This window comes from Barbus barbus (genome assembly GCF_936440315.1).
Source record: "Barbus barbus genome assembly, chromosome: 19".
Taxonomy (NCBI): Eukaryota; Metazoa; Chordata; class Actinopteri; order Cypriniformes; family Cyprinidae; genus Barbus; species Barbus barbus.
Genome location: NC_136747.1, coordinates 27,362,747 through 27,387,582, shown reverse-complemented (window position 1 = coordinate 27,387,582; position 24,836 = coordinate 27,362,747). Strand labels below are relative to the sequence as shown.

The window sequence follows — 24,836 nt, the reverse complement described above, 5'->3', positions numbered from 1 at the left end:
GTAATAGAATTCACATTGGATGATCCATCAAAAAAAATCCAGAACATGCGTGTACGAGTTGGTTTGCCAGGTAAAAATACAATTACATGTAAAATGCATTGTTAACTATGTCTGACATGAAAACTACGCTATAAGCTAGTCCCATGAAATAAGAAATAGCAAATAACTCATAATAAATTTCCATTATGTTACGTTATCTAACTATGGCAATGTCTGCCCTGAGAACGCACAAAACACTTCCACTACGAGAGAAAACGGCATATGCCCAGATAGCAAAATTTGTCTGGCCCACTTCTGGCTGGGTCCCCGGCCCAAAACTGGCCCACACACTAAAAACTGACTCAAACAATTTCCTCTGGCCCAGATGCGGCCCACACCCTGTAAAATGACTCTTATTTATTGACGTGGCCCAGATCTAGCCTGCATACTGTAGAGTGACTTCTATTATTTTATGTGGCCCAGACACTTCAAGCCAGATCCGGCTGAGACTCGGCTTGGTCCCCGGGCCAAACGTGGCCCAGAACCTGCTAAATGTAATTCAGCAGTGAAACACAAAAACAACCATTTAAAAACATTAAAAAGGCTTTTATTATAAAATTACCAAATACTTTAAAGGGGCTATGTGTAGGTTTTTACTTAAAAAATAATCTTTAAGAGAGTTTTCATTTGTCCATTTATGAGCCAACCATAATGTAATAGGAAGAATGACACCTTGACTGTCCACCACGGTTGCTTCTATCAGCCTGTAGGCTCAGTTGTGTCTGGAGGAGTCGGGTCCGAATTGGCGCGAAAATGCACAAAATGTGACGTCATGCGCGTTCTCGTCTACAGCGGCAATCGCTAGCGGTAGTGTTTGAAATGGACTCTGTTGACGGAAAGAAGCGACCAGCCTGCAGCACAACCCAGACACCCACGGAAACTCCTTGTAAGCTTAAATTTAAAAACAAAAAATATATATATATACATACACATTGTGTCATAATTCAGTTCAGTTCTTATCAAATGGTGTCAGTGCAGTCAAGTGAATAATATTGCTGAATATTAAGTGTCTTCAACTAAGCAAGACAAAAGGCAACAGTGACAAGGAAACCAAACAAGACCAGGCTTAGTCAGGAAACCAGTTCTCCTCTGACCAAACGAATGAACATGGTGTGATTATTCCAGGCTGCATCACAAGTCAGATTGTGGATTGATACCATTCAGAATGTTTCATCCAACTTCTTCTGCTTGAAGAAACATCATGCCAGGAGGTGAAGCTGGTAAAAAGGGTCTGTGCAGAGGGCTTGTCTGGTTCTCGTAGTCTTTGCTGAGGACCTGTGCTGGGGCTAGGGATGTAACGGTATGAAAATTTCATATCACGATTATAGTGACCAAAAATATCACGATTATCAATATTATCACGGTTTTGTTAAAATGAAATGATAATGTTCAAAAATAACTGTTACACACAATGAAAACATTTCAATAAGTTTTATATTTGTGAAAATCAACAAACAACAAATACAATTGCACTTTTTTTAAGCATACACATTAAATTAACAGGAAACCCTGAGAGGTAATAGTTTTCCTAGTGCAGGTTTGAATAAACAGTACCTTGAATAAGAACATCAAATGCACACATAAATCAACACAAGTACAGCAATGTGCATGCATCAATACAACCATATGTAAACAAATCAAATGAACAGCAATGATTGCATGTCTGTTCTGTCCTTCAAAAATAAAAAAAAGTGCTGCTGATCTAACATCCTTAAATGTTATATGCATCTTTGTTCAGAGATTGAGATTGAAATGCAAAAATGTCAGCATATTTACTTTGTCTGGTTTAAGTAGTGCTCTTTGAGGGGAGACAATATGCCCGCTTGCACTGAACACTCTCTCTGAAGGCACGCTGGTTGCTGGGATGCACAGAAGCTTCCTGGCAACCCTGCCAAGGTGAGGCAGTTCTGATGCATGGCCCCTCCACCACACCAGTGGATCCTCTTCTGCTGGAAGTCGGGGCAGAGACAGGTAGACTTTGATTTCTCCTTTCACATGGTCTTCTAGAGTGGTCGGAATCTGACCCTCTTCACCCCTTTGCTGCCTTGTTGTTGAAGTAATCTTTCTCAGCAACCCGGCTAGGCCTTTACCCTCCGATGCTGGTGTGGGAGTGCTGGTGGTAGAGGTGCTTTGTGGTTCTTCCCTGACTTTTGCAGCCAGCATTACAGCTTCTTGGACACAGTCAGTGTCAATTTTTGAAGCCTCAGACTCATCTAAAGAGCTCCTTTTGAAGCGGGGGTCAATGAAACAAGCCATATTCATGACTCTCTTTGCTTTCTCTGTGTATCTATTTTTGAGGTCTTCTCTCATTAAATTTTTCATCTCTTTGGTCAGGGATGTATCTGTATCCTTTTCCAACAGAACATCGCAATTGATGTGGTCCAGGACAGGCTTGATGGCTGACAGTGTTGCTCGTGTTTCTGAGGCAAGTGCATCCGTTAACTTGCTCAGAGGTTCGAGGAGCTGGCACAGTTGCTCCATGACAGATATTTCAGTATCCTTGGGCATCAGATGCCATGCTCCTCTTTCTCTAGCCAGTGTTGCACAGACTGGTTGCTGTTGACTAAGGAAACGCTCAACCATCTTGTATGTAGATCCCCATCTAGTCACCACATCATGTATCAGAGCCTTCTGTGGCATGTTGAGGGCAGCTTGATTTTCCCTCAGTTCTCGCCTTCTCCTCCAGCTCCGTGAGAAGCCCTGGACCAGATGGCGGCAGGCCTTGACTGCTGTTTCAACTCTCTGAATTTTCAAAGCCTTTGAGATGGCCAGGTTCAAATTATGGCCAAAGCACCCAAGCCACACATCTGAGAACCCTTCAAACGCCTTTATCATGTTTGTTGCGTTGTCTGTGGTTATGCAGACAAGGTCTTTTTTGTTGATCCCCCATTCTTCCAGCATATTCTCAAAAAACTCGCTGATGTTGTGAGCTGAGTGATCTTCCGGGAAGAACTGAGTTTCGAGGCAGTTTGACTGCAGTTGCCAGTCTGGGGTGAGGTAATAGATTGTGAAGCTTATATAGGGTTGACCACCACCACTTTCACTAGTCCAGAGGTCAGTAGTTGCAGCAAACCATGTTCCTTGAGTTAAGGTTTTTAAAACATCAGCTTTGACCTGGTTGTACAGGTTTGGTATTTCAGTTTTGGAAAAAAAGTTTCGTGATGGCACTTTGTAGTGTGGTACAGCAACTTTCATTAGCCTCTGAAAACCAGGCCTCTCAACAATTTGAAATGGCATCATGTCCTTTGCAATGAAATATGAAATAGCTGCAGTGAGGTCTTGAGCATTTTTTGATGTGGGTGCATAAGCAGTCTGCCTTTTAAATGCCTGTTCAAGTGTCTGTGTCACAACTGTAGATGAGGAGGGAGTCGAGGGACCACCAGAACCACCACTGGGTTTGCCTGCTGCACGCCCCCTCTGTAAACAAGGGAATAGCAAATGCATTATCATTAATAATAATATTCACTCGCTTATACATGTGTGTGTATGACCAATATTAGTATTAATTATTATTGTTATCATCATCAATGATATTATCAGTAACAATACTACTAATAATAATAATAAATCACTTAGACACACAAACACACTTTAAATTAACAAAATAAGTTGGTTGGGTCAGATGACTCTACTGGAATATCGATTCTGTTCTGCTGCATTTTCTTCTTTATAATGACTGTTGTCATTAGCGACGCATTATAACAGCGCGCATTCATGTCTCTCGTATCACTGCTGCATTTCCTGCTCGCGCTCTCTCGTTTCATTCAAATTCAACTTGCCGTCTTGCGTCTCAGTTTTGGATTGTATTGAAAATAAAATCAGAGGAATTTAATATTAATACTACTATAATATTGCTTCATATTGATCTACTATAATTGTGATCATATTGTCTGGACGATTGCTTTATACTACATAATGGATTTATAAACGGGTAAGATTTTAAAACACTAATTTCAATTCAATGTTTCATGTCCCCGTAATTATTATAGATAAAAAAATAATGTGTAATAAGTTTACTACTACGAATATACAATACATTATTCTATAAATGAAATAGTTAGAAGTTTGGATGTGTTTGATCGTCTTGACTCAAAGCCACTGCGAACTTTTCTTTGCGGAAGCTTTGCGTTAATTACAAGTGAGATAATTAAATTTTTATCTCTAATCAATATTTTTTGTCCAATTATTTTCCAAAGTTAATTTTGGTATTGAGGTAAATGTTAACTTACCTTGCATTCGCTCTATAACAGTGGGTGGTGATCGCGAAGATGGCTCGGCAAATTTGACGTGTTTCCCCCTTTTGCAGCGACTTCCTTCTTGCATGATCTGCAGACAGGGTGACCGTCCTCGATTAAATTGCCCTCAGGACTCTTGTAAAAGCCAAAGTACGACCAGACCTCCGATTTGGTCCTCTTAGATGGCTGAAAAATCTCCCGAGCGCTGTCACTGCCTTCCGCCATTTCATCTCGTGCAAAAAAACAACGATGCATGCTGCCCCTGCATCAGACTGATGCTGGCTGGATTGGATTAAAAAAAAAAAAAAAAAAGTCGTGACGTATTGTCAAGTATGGTGACCCATACTCGAAATTGGTGCTCTGTGTTTAACCCATCCAAGTGCACACACACAGCAGTGAGTAGTGAACAAATGCGCACACACACACAGCAGTGAACACACACACACACCGTGAACACGCACCCGGAGCAGTGGGCAGCCATGCTGCAGCGCCCGGGGAGCAGTTGGGGGTTCGGTGCCTTGCTCAAGGGCACCTCAGTCGTGGTATTGAGGGTGGAGAGAGCGCTGGACATTCACTCCCCCCACCTACAATCCCTGCCGGCCGGGGACTCGAACCCGCAACCTTTCGATTACGAGTCCGACTCTCTAACCATTAGGCCACGACTTCCCCGTGACTTTACCGCGAGTTTTCAAAATCACGATAATCAAACACGGTTTTAATGATAATTAAATTTTAAACGATAATACTAACCGCCAGGACATTTTATCGTGGTTTATCATTAAACCGGTAATCGTTCCATCCCTAGCTGGGGCCATCAATGAGGTCTTCACAAGGATCTGTCATCTAGTTGACATGGTCTCCGCTGACATTCAGAGATGTGTTGTGGTCATTCCCAGGAGCAGGTCCACCGTCTGGTCTGGATACCGGCTGGATCAGCTGATTACTGTAGCCTAGGGATAAGGGTGAGACAGTAAATAAGGGACTAATATAAGCATTCTTCTTACAAATTAACAAGTACTTTAGATATTATGGGAAGTGTTGCTGCTTAAACTAATTGGTGCAGCATAAAAATACTTTAAGGGATTTGAATTATAGAAATGTGATAGTGTCTCACGTGTATGGAAGGTTAAAGAGATGGGACTTTTAAACTCACAGAGTGTGTCTGCCTCCTGAAGTCCACCCTTTTGATCTGCCACCTCTTCATAGTCCCCTTGACCTCCATTTCAGCAGCATTAAAGGTTTTCCAAATTGCAGCCTTGAAATATATGTATAAATATATATTGTAAGGTAATTATTAAATCTTAAGCATTACAGTTTTTTACAGTCATTAGGACCAGACCCAGAATTCGCACCTCATATGTTTGATGAATATTCATGCATAAGTTCAAGCAGCAGCTCAGAATTTCTGTAAAAAAATAAATAAATAAATAAATAAATAAAGTCAGATTACATATATAAAGTGTTCAGATTAAAAAAAAAAAAAAAAAAAAAAAAAATTGCTCATAATAATCCCCACCACAGTAGAACAAGTACCTTTATACTGCATATACGTAGATGCTTCAAAAGTTCATTCACTCTAAAAACTGAACCAGCAGACAGATTAGGAACAAAAAGAACAAAACATGATGCACTTACATTTTACGGCTTTCTCTTACGTATCTAAAGTGTTTTTCTGTATCAGAGCTTACCACACGGCAGTGTTACCACAAGATAAATATTATTATTCAATTCAGCAGTGGAAACTTAAACTTAGCAGGTGCTATAACAGCGTGCTCAGTTTGATTCACAAACAAATGACTCATTTGAATGGTTAAGTGAATCAAACCAGAGAGTCACCCGTATAGATATTTATGGCTCCAGCAGCGGAGTCGACTCCTATGATTCAATAGCAATCACTCGTTGAAAAAGACGATCGAATGAATTCTAGCAAACAAATTAGAATTTAACTTATTAAAATTTAATTAGCTAACATTATCATGCACTGGATACAGCTCATCGTTTTTTATATAAAAAAAACTTTTTTTTTTCTAAAGAGACCGCTCCTAACAGTTAGGCCTAACGTTACTCATCAACACTCAATATATCCGTATGCAATCATCTTAAACATCCTAATAGAAACTATCTAAATACTCTTCGTGGCATTTAAAACATCAAACAACACGCGACTGAATATTAAATAAATTAAATAACTAACTTTTTGCAGCTGAAGTATTCCTCTTGAGAACTGTTCCCGCCGAAATCTCCTCAGGATTAACCGCCAGATCTTTCTCTCAGGCGCTGATCTCCTTGATTCTAGCAGCGGCCCGCCAGAGACTAAATGAATTTGGGCCGAAGGTAGATACACACAACTACACCGAGTGTGCACCTGCCGCGCGTACAACAGCTTTCAGCCGAGATCGGCCCAGATAGAAGAAGCCGTCTGTCAGCCAGAAGTGTTTTGTAGAGTCTGCGCGGCTCTGGCCCATTATCTTCTCACCGATGTCGAGACTGAGCCGACAGTGCCTATGGAAGCAGAATAATACTCTGATATAAGACCTCAGTGTGTTCTGAGATCTGAGGTCTTATATCAGTGTATTAGTTATCACTGAGGCGCGTTACGCGTCGTTGGAGAATCCTGGAGTATGAGGGGAACCCCAGTATTACAGCACAGTCACACAAGCCATGATACAGAGTTACAGAAACTAAGCAACCGAAATAAAGAATAAAAAATAATCAAAACTTCTACTTAGCGCTTGCTCCATTTCTGCAAATCAGTTTTTGTAAATGAATGACTTCATCCACATATGGCCTTCATCAACAGCCGCCTGCGCCACCTGCTGGTGAGCGGCTGACATCAGCTGGAGATCATGCATCGGTGCTCTACTGCTATTCCTGCGGGTCCCGGATGTGCAACGCTGAATTTTCTGCCGAATTTTAACCACTGAATTTGTGGCAGCGACTTTGGAAAGTGAAATAAAATTACCACCTGTCGAATATTATACATCGTATTTTTAAACAGATTTAATATTTCGGAAGTGAATTCTGTAAGGTGAATATGAATTATTGAATTTTTAATTATGAAAATGTGTGTGAAATATTTTGAATTGAAATATTCACATCTTAAATAAACAACTATGTTAAATTTCAGGACCTATAAATGCAAGCTCTGGAAATACAAGGCATTCAAATGCAAGCACTGTTAATTGCAATGCATCTTTTTTTTTCGATTTGTGGAATTCAGCATGCTTTGTTTCAAAAACTATTGTCATTATTCTGCTTCCATAAGTGCCGCATTTCAGCCAGAATCGGCCCGAGTGTGCTTGCTATCTGCGCGACGATTCCAGGATTACCTCGACAAAATGATCTCGTGGCCCCAACATATTATCACACTCACACGAGTTAATATGTTGTGGCCAGGACAAAACTAGCCTAAGCGACTTTTCGGAGATCATCTACTCTTCCCTGTGGATGACCTCTGACCTACTTTCTTTACGATCTGAATTTCTGTGCTTTGAATTTTAAATATTGAATTTGATATTCCGAATTTCTTCTTCATCTTGAAAACTTGAAGCTGTATTTTTTAAAACTGGATATTTGCAGTAAAAGAATTCAGAACAAAAAATCCGCTGTTTGAAAATACATGTCTATTAAAAAAAACTGCCATAAAAAATTCCGTTGTTTAATTTCAAATGTTCATTATTCAAGTAAAAAAAAATTATAATTCAGAACTATATTAAATGCCACATTATATTAAGTTTTGTTAAATGACACTGTCAATAATTCAAATTTACACAATTCAAATAGTTTTGTCATATTATAAGCTCCATAAGTTATGGACCTTCAGGGACAAAAGTGTAATCTATAAAAATGTTTTCTGAATCACATCTTATATAAGTTTTTAGTAAATTTTTGTAAGTTATAATATCATACAGATGTGGAGGATTTTGGGATGCTTAAAAGAAAAAATATTCAGATCTTTTTGTGATATTGAAATGTCCCCCTCAAACATTCATGTAGAAGTAGGTCTGAAACTTAGACTGGATTTGTGTCTTGGATCAAGTTTCTGATTGTGAAGTTGCTGCTTATCTGAGCTGTAGATTCTGAACTGAGAGAGTGAAGAGTGTTATTGTTCTCTACAGGATGAGCAATTGTGGAGTTCGAGATGAAGGTTGTGCTGCTCTGGCTTCAGCTCTGAGATCAAACCCCTCACACCTGAGAGAACTGGATCTGACTGGAAATAAACTAGGAAACTCAGGAGTGAATCTGCTTTCTGATGGACTGAAGAATGCTCATTGTGAACTGGAGAAACTGATGTAAGATTGTATGATCATCTCATCCTCCTACATTCTCCTCCCATCGTGGATAAGGAATGATTTACAATAAAGCAAAATTACCACAAAAGCCAAAAAGATGAAGCAACTATACTGTCAGTTAACATTATATTTCAAGTGGAATAATTTTTGATAGTGTGAACATTGAATGTGAAGAAGTGAGAATTATTTTCATATCATATATATAGATGTGTTGACGACTTTAGGCTACTACTCGTATAATAAAAATGTAAATATTTTGACTTTTTATTATATTGATTGTGAAGCTCCTGCTTATCTGAGCTGTTAATCCTGAACCGAGTGATTGAAGAGTGTCAATGATCTCTACAGGTTGAGTTATTGTGGTGTCAGAGAGGAAGGTTGTGCTGCTCTTGTTTCAGCTCTGAGATCAAACCCCTCACTCCTGAGAGAACTGGATCTGTCTGGAAATAAACTAGGAAACTCAGGACTGAATCTGCTCTCTGATGGACTGAAGGATCCTCATTGTAAAATGGAGAAACTGAGGTAAACCGTCTCTTTGAGAATCACACACACTGTTACTCACAAAGAAATATTCACACATAGTTTATAGTTGTAGTTCTGATAAAAATGTAGGATCCATCTGTAGCATTTTATCATGTCAGGAACACAACACAGGTAGGTCTTGATCTTCCTTTTTAGATATGTTGTGAAGGTGATGATAAACTGTTTTACAAATGCATGTGGTTTTTGAGTTTGTTGTTGAACATTATTCCTTAGTTCTGTGGTGAAGGAAAACTTTTGTTGTCCCCTGAAAGACATCTTTGGTTACTCAACGTAACAATGGTTCCCTGAGAGGAGGGACGGAGACACTGTTATATGGCCTCTAGCTTCCCTTATTCAGTGTGACCATCTCTGTCTCTTTGTCTGAAGCTGACAAAGAGCTGTTTGGACAAGCAAAATGAACTGATTCTGTCCACATGTGCATTCAATGCACGGACAGGGCATAATGTGCACCTTTGGTACACCTCGTTTTTGGAGGTTGGATTGGGGAATTAAACGCTTGTAGTGTTTTAACCTGGGCTCAGAATGGCATTGAGAGCACTTAAGCACTGTTGTTACAAGCACTGTTGATAGAGAGAGCTTGCAAGTCCCCCACCTATATCCCACAATCTAAAGAGTGCAGTATGAGAATGAATGAGAGTGTTTTCAAGCTGCTCACCTCAGCTGGTTCAAAGGGGCAGTTTGGCAGTGCGCTGAGCACTAGTAGTCCCATACAGATGTCAGACGAGGGCGGGGAGAACTAGATCATTCCGTGTCCCGAGGAAAGTTCATTATTAGGGGGCGTTTATCCACTGAGCAACAATTCAGGACATTATGAGAAGCAACAAAAGCTAAAATAATGGACATGTCACAATTAAGCACATCTTCATCCCCGTACACCAGTCTGTGAAACAACCAGTGGGTTCACTCCGTACTGACCCACCATAGATGCATGTCTCATAGCTCCAGTCTGGGGTGCCAAGTGGTGCCCCCCCGGCCAGGACAGAAGGTCCCTTCAATCGGATCACAGCTGGTTGGACCATTTCAGTGCTATCGGAAAAAGACAAAGTGCCTCTCCCCCTAATTGTATGCAGCATAAAGGCATTATCTTGACCAAAGGAGGCACTCGTCAAGGGCATTCTCCTCCAAAGTCTCCTGCAGACTGTGATGTATCCGTGGTGACTACTATCCATCTGACGACTCTGCCCATTCTAATATTCTGCTCATACAAACTCATGATGAGTTAAGGCATGTGTTGAGATGTCTGCATCATCACAACGCACAGTGCCCACACAATGCCCGATCTCCATGGTCTTCGTGGGATGTGGTACTTTGAACATATCTGCAGCAGCCTCATATGCAGCAACACAAGATGGCAAAGAGGCTGCAGCTGCCATTAGCCCTAGTAGCCTCTGAGGGGCTATCTGAATATGAAAGTAGGCATCTTTCAGGTTCATCGCTATGAAATATGGGCGAGGATCTTTTTCATCATGGTCATTCTAAACGCACTTCACCAGAGCTCGGTTCAGCAATCTTAATCCAAACATACCACTATCTTTTTCCAGAACCAAGGAATAGCGTCTGTACTAGCCACATTCCCATTGTTCCTTAGACACTATCACGACCACTGGCTTTGTCAGGGGAGAGAGAATTTCTGCCCGTGAAAGTGTAGCTCTCTGCTCTGGCACTTCTGACGTGATCACGCTGCTGAAGCGGGGCAGTCTGTGAACAAACTAAAGTGTGTAGCCATTCTGTGTAGAATAAAGTGTGTAGGCAATTGATACTGCTGGGAGCACCTCCCATATGCTCAGGCAGCTTGATAATAGACGCAGCAGTGTCTGCAGTGGTGAGGGCTGCATGCCAGTCACAAAATGAAACATTGTTTCTTGTGATCATGAAAGGATGTTTCCATGGCTGGAGGCGCAGGGATAACATCTCTGTCATCTTGGGCTTAGCTGAGCTTTCACTCTGCAAAATACCACGTTCAGGAGAGATTTTACTCACATGAGTGAGTGAGCAACCGCAAAATTCTCCATGCTTTCCAAAAATGTCTTGCTGCTCCATAAACGACTGAACGCTGTTCCAAGGCAGGGGCTGTTTATAACACATGAATGAATGAGTGACTGGAACTCCTCTGTGTTCTATACATGACTGACGGCTGCACTGAAACAGGTGATTGCTTGCGCCGTGTAAGACAGAGCGAGTGGTTGAAAACCGCGCAGTGTTCTGTACACCGCTGACCGCTGTGCTGAGGCAGGGGACTGCTTACATCGTGCAAATGTATGAGTGATTGGAACTTCTCTATACTTAGTTCATGGGCGGTCACTGCTCGAAAGAAGGGGACTCCTTGCATTGCGTAAACAGTTGTGACTTTCTCTACTCTGTTTATAGTGGACTGCTGCCCTGAGGTGAGGGGCTGCTTGTGTCAAGTGAACAAGTGAATGATTGGAATTTTCCTATGCTCCATACACACCTTACATCATCTGAATGATTGAATGATGACAGTGGTGTATTGTAATGAAGTAATAATACTTTGTTGCAGTACTTAAGTATCTTTTGGGAGCATCTGTACTTTACTTGAGCTTTTATATTTAAGCCAACTTTTACTTTTACTTTTACTCCACTACATGTCCTAATTAAAATGTATACTTTTACTCCAATACATTTTCCCGATACATGTTCGTTACTTACTAGAAACTAGTCAGAAGTACACAGACGGCAAGAAAGCAGGTTTAACGAATCAGTGGTCTGGCGTCTGCAAGTTAGACTCTGAAAAAACACCTTTGCTCATGAGCAAACAAGTGTGCGCACAACCACGGATGAATTCATTTTCCACTCAAGTCGAGTCTGGGGTGTGCGTTACAGCATCGTCTGACATTTTCAAGTAGTCTATATCACCAAATCACACACAGAGTGCACGCACGTTGATTTATTATTCTATTAAAACTCAAAATTCCAAGCATTCTAAATTGTAGACGTCGAAAATTTTTCTGTATGCTTTTTATATTTATATAATTTAATATAGTTAACTTCTATGTCTGTCTATAGTACACAAAGAGTACCGTTTTTCTGCAGATATCAGCATGATATCTAAAATGTACCTGCAAACATTTAATAATAATTTTATACAAGTTCAGTAAAGCAATGTGACTTACATTTTAGACATGATATTGTTTGTTTTTGCTCAATTTTTCCAACGAAAATAGTTCCAAACAAAGATCACAGCACTGTTGTTCGTTTCTGAGCAATGGACGGTGTTTACTTATTGAATGAATCAGCTATTTGAACAAATCGGTTGAGTAAATGATTCAGTGATTCACTCATTAACACAGTCAAATGCTTGTGTTTCTGAATGAATCAGCTGTTTGAATGAATCAGTTGAATCACAATGACTCACTCATTAACAGTTACTTGACACTCAACTTTTTTTCGTTTTTAAATTATTTCAATATCAGTATTCAATGTTTTATGTTAAAAACAATACATTAGGCTTATTTATGCATATGTAAGTGCAATTTAAATGCATCCATGTTTCCTCTATACGGTGACGCATTGCTGCCGCAGACAATATTTTTTCCACTCAATTATGTCGTAATAATGAGATCTTTTCTCGTTAAAATGACATCTTTTCTTGTAATAACGAGCTCTTTTCTCATTAAAACAACATATTTTCTCGTGATAAGACATTATTTCATAAAATATGTTTTCCGTTATAATGATAATGATATCACTGAATGACTGTGATATGAATGGTGTAAATTGTGAGTGAGTGAGTGATAGATTCCAGAAGTGGAGAGTATTTTTATGATGTGAGTTAAGTAATGCTTCCATGTATTATTTTGTATATATTTTATGAATTTGTGTAGCCTAAGTATAATATCAACCTGTCCAGGGACTGCGGGTGGAAATTAGCATTTTTTGCTATAACCTGGCACATGACATCTCTTCTTTTTTTAGACTAATATTTTTTGTGCATTGTCCCTGATCAAATAAAATAAATTCAAAATTCAAAAATTCAAATAGATATATGGTACATTATGTGAGCGAGCTGAGCGATTGTCCGCCCTGCTGTCGCCACAGTCTGACATAAACGAGGATCTGCACGCTGCTGAATTGAAATACACTGTTTTAAATGTATTTTAATTCAATGGTTTTAATTGTAGCTGCATGCTTATTAGGATTAATCTCCAATCTATCCAATAACTGCACTCAGACCCATGACTTGTTAGGCTATATGATCAGATAAAAACAGTTATTTTTGAATAATCGACTCTTGGAATATTTCTATTTATTTGAATGACTGTGTGAACATGATGTTACTGTAGTTCTAGACTAAATGTCAACATGTATTAATTCATCTCACTCGCAAAAAAACTGATTTAGTATTCCTCAAAATGAATTAAAACAGTGAAATGCAAACTCAGAATATGACGTAAACCTGCAATAATTAAATGTTAAATAACACAAATGTATCTAATCCCATTTTATTAACCAATGTCTTTTCTGCTGAGCTTTGATCCAGTTCAACCATACTAAGCAAAAATGACTTGGATAAACTAACAATTGTGCTTCATTGGGGTTTTTTTTATTGCTGAAGAGTGTTGAACCTTCTGTGTTCAACTGTACAGATGTGAATTTTCCTTCAACCTGAGGTTTATTCATGACACTTTTTGGTGTGAAAGGGCTTTTACATTTGCTATAAATAGAACTTCTTATATTAAACACAAACAATCTGTCACGGTGCACACACGAGGAAGGAACCAGGAACACGCAGACGAGGATATAAACTCAAATAACACACTTTACTGACATCAAGGCAGGGCAAGACCAGGCAAGGCAGGGTAAGACACAGACATCCAACACCGGGGATAACGAGTAGACCAGAAGAAGTTTAACTGAACAGACAGGACTAATATACACAGGTAAATCATAGATAACGAGACGAACACGGCTAGACAAGAATTAACTAATGATTACATTAACCAGGACAGGAAACAAACCAAATATGGGCACAAGAGGCAGGAACACATGACACACATGACAGTTCCCTGACATAACTCCCCCCTCCCGAAAGGCTCGTCCCGAGCCTTAACAGTTCCATCGGAGAGGGGGGGGGTGGGCGCTCTGGAGGCCTCTCAGGACAGACACGGACCACAGGACGGGGACCTCCAGAGCGGAACAGACAGACAGGACCCATGGCGGAGCAGGGAGCTCAGGAGGCCATGGCAGGTGGTAACTGTGGCCATGGCATCCTTCTTCGGCCCACCCACTCCACCCAGAGCTCTACTAGCTCTACTTGAGTCAGCGGCAATCCGGTGGGCATTGAGTCAGAGGCGGACCGGCGGCGTGCACAGGGGAGCCGCGGACGGCGGCGTGAATCGGGGGAGCCGCCGATGGTGGGTTGGCTTTCCCCACGGACGGCGGACTTGGGTGAACCGCAGGTAGCGGCGTGATCTCCCGCGAACGGCGGGCTCGGTGTGCCGCGGACGGCGGTGTGAACTCCCGCGAACGGCGGGCTCGGTGTGCCACGGACGGCGGCGTGAACTCCCGCGAACGGCGGGCTCGGTGTGAGCGGCGAGGTTGGGAGCCGCGGGCGGCGGCGAACTTCTCCCGCGATCGGCAGACTTGAGGGCTCGCGGCCAGCGGACTCGCGGCAATCCTGCCGAACTCCCACGCCCACTTGACGCGGGCTAGGGCAGAAAGACGAGTGGCGACTTCCATGCCGCGAGGGACAAACAAAACAGGAACAAAACAAGACTTTTGAAAAACGGAAAACAAAACGAGGTGAAAGGGCGCCGCTTACTGTTTTGGTCTGGTCTTCTGTCACGGTGCACACACGAGGGAGGAACCAGGAACACGCAGACGAGGATATAAACTCAAATAACACACTTTACTGACATCAAGGCAGGGCAAGACAAGGCAAGGCAGGGTAAGACACAGACATCCAACACCGGGGATAACGAGTAGACCAGAAGAAGTTTAACTGAACAGACAGGACTAATATACACAGGTAAATCATAGATAACGAGACGAACACGGCTAGACAAGAATTAACTAATGATTACATTAACCAGGACAGGAAACAAACCAAATATGGGCACAAGAGGCAGGAACACATGACACACACAGGACAGTTCCCTGACACAATCAAGCCCTGCTCATATTTAAAAGTGATGCAAAAGTAGCAAAATAGTAACGTGATTAGTTACTTTTTTAGGGAGTAACGCAATATTGTAATGCATTACTTTTAAAAGTAACTTTCCCCAACACTGTTAATGAGTGACTGGAACTTTTCTGTGCTGTGCACATGGCTGGCTGCTGCTTTAAGGAAAGGGACTGCTGATATGGAAATTGTCTATGCATGAGTGATCAAGTGACTGGAACTTTAAGATCTTTTTAAATAAGAGAATTCTGGTAGACACCATAGATTAAAGGAGAAAAATTCTGAGATTATGGCGTTCGACTTTGAGCTATATATATCGGATGGCCCTGCCCACCGCTGGAACAGCCAAATGCCATTGGCTATTGCAGATGTAATAGCGCGATTCAATAAGGCTTCAGAATTTCAGAGAAAATAAGTTTTCCCTAAAGTGGCTTTCAGCCACAGTGTCGAGAGAACGATGCTGACAGTTGCGCATCGGGTGTCCCGAGTTTGAGTCTTGTCTCACGGACTTTTCCTGATCCTGTCCCCCATTCTCCCTCCCACTTTGCTTCCTGTCTAACTTCTGACCTGTCATAAAGGCAAAAACTGCAAAAATAAATCTTTTAAAAAAGGGAACGCTGCATTTTGTGGGAGAACTAAATAAATATTGTTTTTTGTTTCTTCTCATATTCCCATATCATATTTTTTCCATCACTATGTCCTTTTAGGGGTTTCATAGAATATTGATGAACATGGATAAATATAGAGATTTTTATATCTATTAAATTAAGCAGATGCCAATGCAATCTTGAGACTGAACATTTGTACATTTTCACTTATTATATGGTTACCAAATAAATAATAAATGGACATAAGACTCCAATATACATAATCTTTAAATGGCAAGAAATATGAGATAAAAGTAAAACAGGTATATAGAAAACATTGTGGCCAGAATCAATGTCTAATAACAAAAGTAATGTCAATGTGCAAATAATAATCAATTATATTAGGTTTATTACAATTATAATTGTGGCCAGCCTAAGGCATGCCTGTGCAATAATCATGCTGTCTAATCAGTATCTTGATATGCCACACCTGTGAGGTGGATGGATTATCTCGGCAAAGGAGAAGTGCTCACTAACACAGAAACACTTGAAACTTGAAACACGCTTGCTCCGGTCCAGATATAAACTATGATTCATGCAGCGAGTGTCATTAAACTCATTGCGTCATTCAGCGCAGAAACTGCTCTCTCATGCGTGCTCCACATGTTGTTACATATTAAATATTGTGACGGTCATGTTTACAGAAATTAACCAACAGCGTGGAAGCTCTTTCAAAAGATTTGAATTCTCCGCTGTAATACAACCAACCTCATGCATAATACAGCACAGTGATTGGATCATAAGAGTTTATTCTCCTTCTTGTGACGTAGGTTCAACTTTGGTTTTTGAACTAGAAGAGCGAAATTGCTCAAAAAAAATTATAAATAACCACTTTTTCCCTTAATATTGGATATAATGAATGCTATTGTTGTTTTCAGTGATGTACAACCTGTAGATATATGTTAACATCTCAAAAAAATTGTTTTAGGGTTTTATGACCCTTTAATTATAATGTTGCACCATGTAGAAGAAGGTCTGAACCTTCCACTGAACCAGTTAATTACTAGTTAATACTGTAGATTAAGTCTCTGTTTCTGATTGAGAAGTTCCTGCTTATCTGAGCTGTAGATCTTGAACTGAGATATTGAAGAGTGTCATTGTTTTCTACAGGTTGAGTTATTGTGGAGTCACAGATGAAGGTTGTGCTGCTCTGGCTTTGGCTCTGAGATCAAACCCCTCACACCTGAGAGAACTGGATCTGTCTGGAAATAAACTAAGAGACTCCAGATTGAATGTGTTCTCTGATTTACTGAAGGGTTCTGACTGTAGACTGGAGATACTGAGGTAAGACAACATCTCAACACCTTTTTGATTTTCTACCACTGTGAATAAAAAATATTTACAATAAAACAATATTACCACAAAAGCTAAGAAGACATTAAAAATGCAAAATAATCTTTAACAGCCCTTAACCCTTGAGCACCCTCAAGCACCATGTACAGAAGTGGTTATGCACCTTAGACTATGTCTGTTAATTTTGCGGTGTATTAATCTTTTTCTGACTCTAAAGTTGCTGCTTATCTGAGCTGTAGATCATGAACTGAGAGACTGAAGGGTGTTATTGTTCTCTACAGGTTGAGTGATTGTGGAGTCACAGATGAAGGTTGTGCTGCTCTGGCTTCGGCTCTGAGATCAAACCCCTCACACCTGAGAGAACTGGATCTGTCATGGAATAAACTAAGTTACTCAGATGTGAAGCTGCTCTCTGATCTGAAGGATGATCCACATTATAAACTGGAGATCCTTCAGTGAGTAGTGATAATTAAGAATGTTAATTTTAATTGGTTGCTGTATATTGCTATTAAGAAAAGTTCTGCAGTGAAGACCATATCTGAGGTTTGACCCGCTGTTGTTTAAATAAGTAAATTGTAATGCAAAATATATATTTAATTAAATTAAATTAAAATCGTATTATTAATTGTTTTTTCAAGGGAAGAATATAGTAATGTAATATAATAGTAATGGAATGTGAAACTTAAAGAGTACAGTCATACTGGATTATGGGTAAGGGTCAAAGGTCAAATCCTGAATATGTGTGTGTGTGTATATATATATATATATATATATATATATATATATATATATATATATATATATATATATATATATATATATATATATATTAGGGGTGGAACAATGCATGTATTTGTACTGAACCATCACGGTACAGACATCTCGGTTCAGTGCATTAGGCCTTACAATGAATACAGGCAATTCACCCTCAATCCTGCAGTAATGCAACTCTGTTTGATAACCGCCAGCAGAAGCACAGCGAATGCCATGAGTTGCGCACTTGCAAACAAAGTCCCCAGACAGTGACCATGTGCTGATTCACATAGACTGACAAAGGAGGCTTGCGCACTCAACTGTTTGCGAAATGGAGCTTTGTGCTCTCATTCGGGCACAAATCCAAATATTCCATAATATTTCCATATTTGCGAAGTATCTGAATGCTAAGCTATTATTTATTATGTAAATTATAGGCTTTGTATTTCAGTCGCGTTCCAACGGTGACACAGAGGCAGGCGCGCTGATGTTTGGTGCACTGTATTTTATTTTGATAAAGTACCAACTGCACTGTCAAGTTAGCAATGCTGAAACTAATATGTTTTGTGTGTTTGTGTGTGCCGGCGCGATCACTTCAACTGTTTCCTTATACCAGCAGAATCAACTTTAAATACTTATCGTATTATTAATAATGCATCATTGTATAAAGGTCTGCTTTATTTGTATACACTCACAATGAAAACAAAACAGATTTTTTATATATATATATATATATATATATATATATATAGCATAATGTAATAATTTTTAGTATTTTCACATCTAGTTTGGAAAAATTTGAATTTACACTACTGTCTGTTCAAAATAAACGAAAAGAAACCGAGCAAAGTAGATTTTTTTTTTCCTGTTGTACCAAAATCGTATCAAACCGTGACCCCCGAACCGAGGTATGTACCGAACCGTGACATCTGTGTACCGTTCCACCCCTAATATATATATATATATATATATATATATATATATATATACACACACACACACACACATAATTGTTTGCTTTATTTCTTCTAAAGTGGACAATGCAGTAATGTCTAACACTTTTTTTTTTTTTTTTTAAGATGTTTGAACTTCTGAACTTCCCTGGATCAGATGATGCTGAATAAACAGCCACTACAGACAGACATTGCATTCAACAGAATCAACAGACACAAACCACAGTCAGAGCCACATTCAGATTTTAAAGGGCTTTATCTCCCCTGGCCTTTATCTCTTCAGGGGCCCTTTATCTATGACTGCCTACATTCACTCAATCTTAATTATCACGAAGCGCAAATTGAAAGCAAAGCGCCTTTAATTTTGCAGTAATAAATGTAATTAACAAAACATCCAAACCTATAGATCTGTTGTATGAAATATATACACATTTTAATCCATAAACTGCACCTGTAACATTCATGGTAACTCTTCCATTTCAGTTTGTTGTAACTCAACTCCCTACCTCAAGGGGGAACTATGGAGGATTCTAAAGGAAGTGCTATCCTTATAAGAGAGACAACAATAATTTTTTGATACTTGTATCTTGATCGTCTCTTTTCTGTACTATGCTTTGTGGTTCGGAGCATTTAATTTTGGACTTCTGATATACAACTGCTGAATTGTTGAACCATTGCAAAATACTTACCTTTTACTTAAATTGTCTTCATGAGAAATTTACTTTACTAATGCCTGAACTATATATGGTTGAACTAAAATGCTTGATGTGACATTTTACAGATATAGCTGCTCTTGAATCTTTGTTAATCTACATTCAACTTGTTTGTTTATATGTTATTGGCTCTAAGAATACACTTAGCTCTGCTCTTGGATGTATGGATCCCCTCTATCATTTGTGTGACCATAAGAAATCTTTTGCATATGATTGGCACCCAAACAGGTACCTTCTGGGAGTAGAATACAGGGCTCTCAAGTGTCACGCATTGAGCGTGACAGTCACTCATTTCGGTCTATTGTCACGCACTCCCGCCACACATTGTATTTCTCACGCAGAAAAAACTATTTATAATATATTTAATATACCGCAGCGCCCAACATTTCTCTGGCCGCGCCGCTCTCCCTATGGAACAGGCAGGATTCAAGCGCGTCTCCCCTGGAGTTCTTAGTCGAGCCTGCCACTTATCAGCCAATCAAAAAAAAAGAAGTAGGCTACACAATAGCCAATCAGAAAATAGCACTATTGTATCTGGGTAAGATTTAACGCAACAACCAATGAAAAAGCATCACTTTGAGCACAAAGTAAGTAATGATCTCCTGTTACAGCAAATTCACAACTTGTTTGACACAAACAATATTATGACAACTTGACTGCTGTTAGAGAATGTTTCCCAGATAATTAACATCAGTTTTTCATGAGTGTCTGTTACTTAGCCAACAGTTTTACAGCCTGTTCACTGACAACATCTGCTCAGAACAAGTAGTCTAGGCCTAGTCATATTTTCGTTATCACACGATGACTGACATATTGTCACATTATAAATATATCTCTCTCCAATAGGCTTAATAATTTTATTAGCACTAAATTAATTCAAGTGTATTGCATAGTTGATGTTATAAACTTTTAAAATCATGTCATATTTTATAATTATATCCTGGCCATGGATGCATTAATCATTGCATCTCGGATAAAAGGCAACTAAGCATCCTTTCATTCACCCTGAGAGTAAAGCCCCCCAAAAGGCAGGTTATGGGGGGGGGGGGGGGGGGGAACAATGAAATCATTGTTCATTTTCAATTGTTAAGTTTAAAATGATGGATCCATCTCCTGCTGAGGCTGATGTGGGTACAGACCCAGACTTCACTACTAGACCTTTTACAACTTGCTGAGTTCTTGAATTGGTTCTTATATGATCCTTTAGTAGTCTGTCTCTGGAACTTGAAGGAGAAGCAGCATTACTGGAGGAGGATGGTGATTTGAATGATTTACCACCACCACAAGTAGAAGAGGATGATGAAAGCCTCATCAGTCTTCTCATTGAAACCAAGGTAAATCAGTTATGCATGAGAATGGACAAGATGGAGAAAGACAATATGGAGTGTAATTAGAAAAGTGGAGCAAGATATGCAAAATATCTTCAGTGACATGACCATTGTCTGTGTAGTGAAGTCCCACTACATCAAACTGTATTTCTTTATTTCAAGAATAATAATAATAATTTTAATTTCATTATCAAGATTTTAGCTTGCTGAGGCGGCCAAATATCATATATGCATGTAGAATTGGCAGAGTTAAACATGTCACAATGCCGCAAACGCTGCAAAATCTCAGTTCAACATTATCTTTATTCTTATTTGAAGGGTTCTGATACATGCGTGTTAAAATAAAATACGTTACAAAAGAGTTGCGGATAAATATACTGAAATTAATTTAACTAGAATCAAAATCCATTTTAGATCACAATCGGAAGTTATTACAAGCACTCGATGATGATTTAAAGTAGGTTTTGAGCAAATACGTTCATAATTACATACATTTTCAATGTAGCGTGATGCTAATTGCACCTCTAATTATTTCAGATGTATTCTTGTAAGCATTATGGAAACATTGTTGGTCGGCGCCCCCCAGCGTGCAGGTGTGAACTAGCAGAAGGTGAACATTCGTTTCACACTCGGCGTGTATGGCAAGCCGGTTTAACATTTAATCTATTAACCGTACTAGTATCTATTTTCATGTTACTAGTACTTATTTTTTAGATACTAGTATCTTTCCCATTAAGTACTAGTACTTATTCATTAGCTACTAGTGCTTATTCTTTAGCTACTAGTGCTTATTCTTTAGCTACTAGTGCTTATTCTTTAGCTACTAGTGCTTATTATTTAGCTACTAGTGCTTATTCTTTAGCTACTAGTGTTTATTCTTTAGGTACTAGTGTCTTTTTTAAAGTTACTAGTACTTATTCATTAGATACTAGTTCTTATTTATTAGATACCAGTACTTATTCCAATAGTAACTAGTATTTACTTATACTCTTCTTATTAAGACAAAATAGAACTAGTTCTTATTTTTTAGTTACTAGTAACTTTTTAGAGCAGAGATATCCTGAACTTAATAGATACTAGTACTTTTAAAATTAGCATTTCTGCCCAGTATGCTAATCGTATGTTGAATATTAATGAACCAGCAACATATAGGAGAGAGATTTGACAAGAAATGGAAAGGAGATGAATGTACTTTTTTGTGGAAACCACATAGAAAAGAAACAATCATTTGTACACAAGCACATAGAAAACCTATTTTGTCAGTTTGGAAACACTGTAATTACGTAAACATAGTAGTCTAATGTGTTTGTTGATCATCGAGTGACCTCTAGTGGCAGGATGGAGATAAGACACCAATTTTATTATCTGTTATTTTCCTCTTTTTCCTCCAGTAAAAACAATAAATATCATATCAGGGCTGTACCTTAATGTTTTTGCATATAATACTGGTGCTACAGACACTGAATGTTTTTACATTAATGTTCTGTACAGGGCACACAAAATCCGAACCTTATGGTTTTCAGACAAACATTTTCTTTATTTGGAGAAAAAGGCCAAACATTATTAATAAAAAATTAAAAAACAGGTTTTTTGTACGTGTAGGGCTGCATGATTTGGTCAACAAATTTGTTTTTATATACCAATAAATAAAAACATTAAACAAAATAAGGAATATTACTTTGTAATAACACTATTTCACTATAATATACAAAACTGAGTATTTAAGAATAAATATAATAATAAATATAGCTGCAAGAAAAGGGAAAAACAATTAAAAGGAAAAACGTAAGGATTTGCAAATGTTTACTTCAAAGTTCATAATTATTTTAGCTATTTTTATTCGTTATTTTGTGAGCAATAACGAATACTCAATTCATGTAATTTCTTTTCATTCATACTCTTCGCCAGAGAGCGCCCTCACGAAACTCCACTAGTAAGACTCACTTCCAGGAAATCCCCCATATGGACAAAGACATTCAGCTTTCGCTGTTTGTAGCCATGCAGATAGACGTTTTAATGATGAAGCATAAAGAAAATAAACAATGATTGCAGCAATATATGGTTTTATCTATGTTCTTCAAGCCATTTTGGGTATTTTTATAAGAATAAAGTATGTTTAAAATGCAATGCTAATTGACAGCCTTTATCACTGTAATAATATAAAGTGGCATGATTTCTGCTTCATTCTGTTTAATGAAACCTTGTCAGATCACAAAAGGAACTTATTTCAAATGCTCGACTGATGTTATGATGTGAATTTGGAGTAAAAACATGTCAATATACTTTTGTTAGACAACAGGTTTGTAATCTTTTCTTTGTGTTTTTATGGTAACCAATTAGCAAGGTAGGCTAACATACAAAGCCAGTTAGCCCTACTTAACAATCAAATTAAATCAGCATATTAATGTATTGTATTACCACGTGGAGTCTGATTGGACGGTTGAGAGGTACTCATGTTTATGTAATGACTTGTTTGAATTAAGATATCTCCAAATACATTCTTACTAGTTCTTTATGAGGTTGAAGATATCTCCAAATGAACAGGTAGGTAGTTATTCTGTTTTAGATATCATCTTTTGATTTCTGACTAGTAATTATTGCAATAGTGACTAGTATTTATTTAAATATTACTAGTAAGCATTCATTAGATACTAGTACTTATGTTTTAGATACTGGTACTTATTCATTAGATACTAGTACCTATTTAATAGATACTAGTAGTTATTCATTAGGTACTAGTACTTGTTTATTAGACACTAGTATCTTTTGTGATTACTACTAGTAACAATTCGTATCTTACTAGTCAGATCTGCTTTTTTACTTGTCTTATGTTATGACTAGTCCTAATGGCTACAGTAGAGTTCAATTAAAAAATTGACTAGTAAAATAAAAAACCTTACTAGTAACATTTCGAATAAGTACTAGTATCTATTAAATGTGCACTAGTATCTACTGGATAAGTACTAGTATCTATTTAATAGGTTCTAGTATCTAATGAATGAGTACTAGTTTCTAATAAATGAGTACTAGTATCTAAAGAATAAGTACTAGTATCTAATGGGTAAGTACTGGTATCTAATAATAAGTACTAGTGTCTATTTAATAGGTACTAGTATCTAATGAATAAGTAAAAGTATCTAAAAAATACGTACTAGTACCTAATGAATAACTACCAGTACATAAAAATGAAGTACTAGTCACTAGTGGAATACTTACTAGTCAAAACTGAATAGTTGATATCTCAATGACGGATCCCCATAGAAGTCAATGGCAAAAATTTAAAATGTGTTACTAATAATAATATAATAGTTACTAGTCACTATTGAAATAAGTACTAGTATCTAAAGAATAAGTACTAGTATCTAAAGAATAAGTACTCGTATTTAATCAATAAGTACTAGTATTTAATGAATAAGTACTTGTACCTAATACATAAGCACTAGTATCTAATGAAAACGTACTAGTATCTACTGATTAAGTACTAGTATCTAATGAATAAGTACTAGTGTTACGGGGCTGACGAGACGTGAGACGTGCGGATCCATGTGCAAAGCTTTATTATAAAACATGGTCATACAGGCAGGGTCGGGAGACAGCAAACATGTATGGCAGAGGCAAGACAGAGCAATCCGTGGAGCAAGCGTGGGTCGACGATCGGCGAACAGTATCCAAAGGGACAAGGCAGAGAGATAATCCAGAGACGAGAGCAATAATCCAAACGGGGAGCGAACAGAGTCCAAACGGCAGAGGCGAAGGGCAAATCCAGGAAACACGGGCAGGGTCAGACACGGCAGGAAAACAAGGCAAGACTAAGGCTAAGACAATGGCTCTGTAAATTGCTATCGCTAGGTGAGTGATAAATGAAAACAATACTCGGCCCTGAGCAATAGCAAGTCCCAGG

The 24,836-nt window shown here is 38.6% G+C and overlaps 1 protein-coding gene across 3 annotated transcripts in view; it reads left to right on the top strand.

The window, feature by feature from the left end:
* Positions 1-20,087, top strand: part of LOC306885624 (NACHT, LRR and PYD domains-containing protein 12-like) — a 46,925-nt gene extending 26,838 nt beyond the window's left edge. The window contains exons 8-12 of one of the 3 annotated variants that reach the window (XR_013785566.1): positions 8,393-8,566; positions 8,965-9,088; positions 17,006-17,179; positions 17,470-17,643; positions 19,021-19,765. Coding sequence is in view for 2 of the 3 variants with exons in the window: in XM_079442275.1 (XP_079298401.1) it covers positions 8,393-8,566; positions 8,915-9,088; positions 17,006-17,179; positions 17,470-17,643; positions 19,021-19,036 (712 nt within the window). In the remaining variant the exon portion in view is untranslated. Of the gene's footprint in view, positions 1-8,392; positions 8,567-8,914; positions 9,089-17,005; positions 17,180-17,469; positions 17,644-19,020 lie in introns of all 3 variants that reach the window. The other 2 variants (XM_079442275.1, XM_079442276.1) reach the window with 2 other exon arrangements.
* The last annotated feature ends 4,749 nt before the right edge of the window (positions 20,088-24,836 follow it).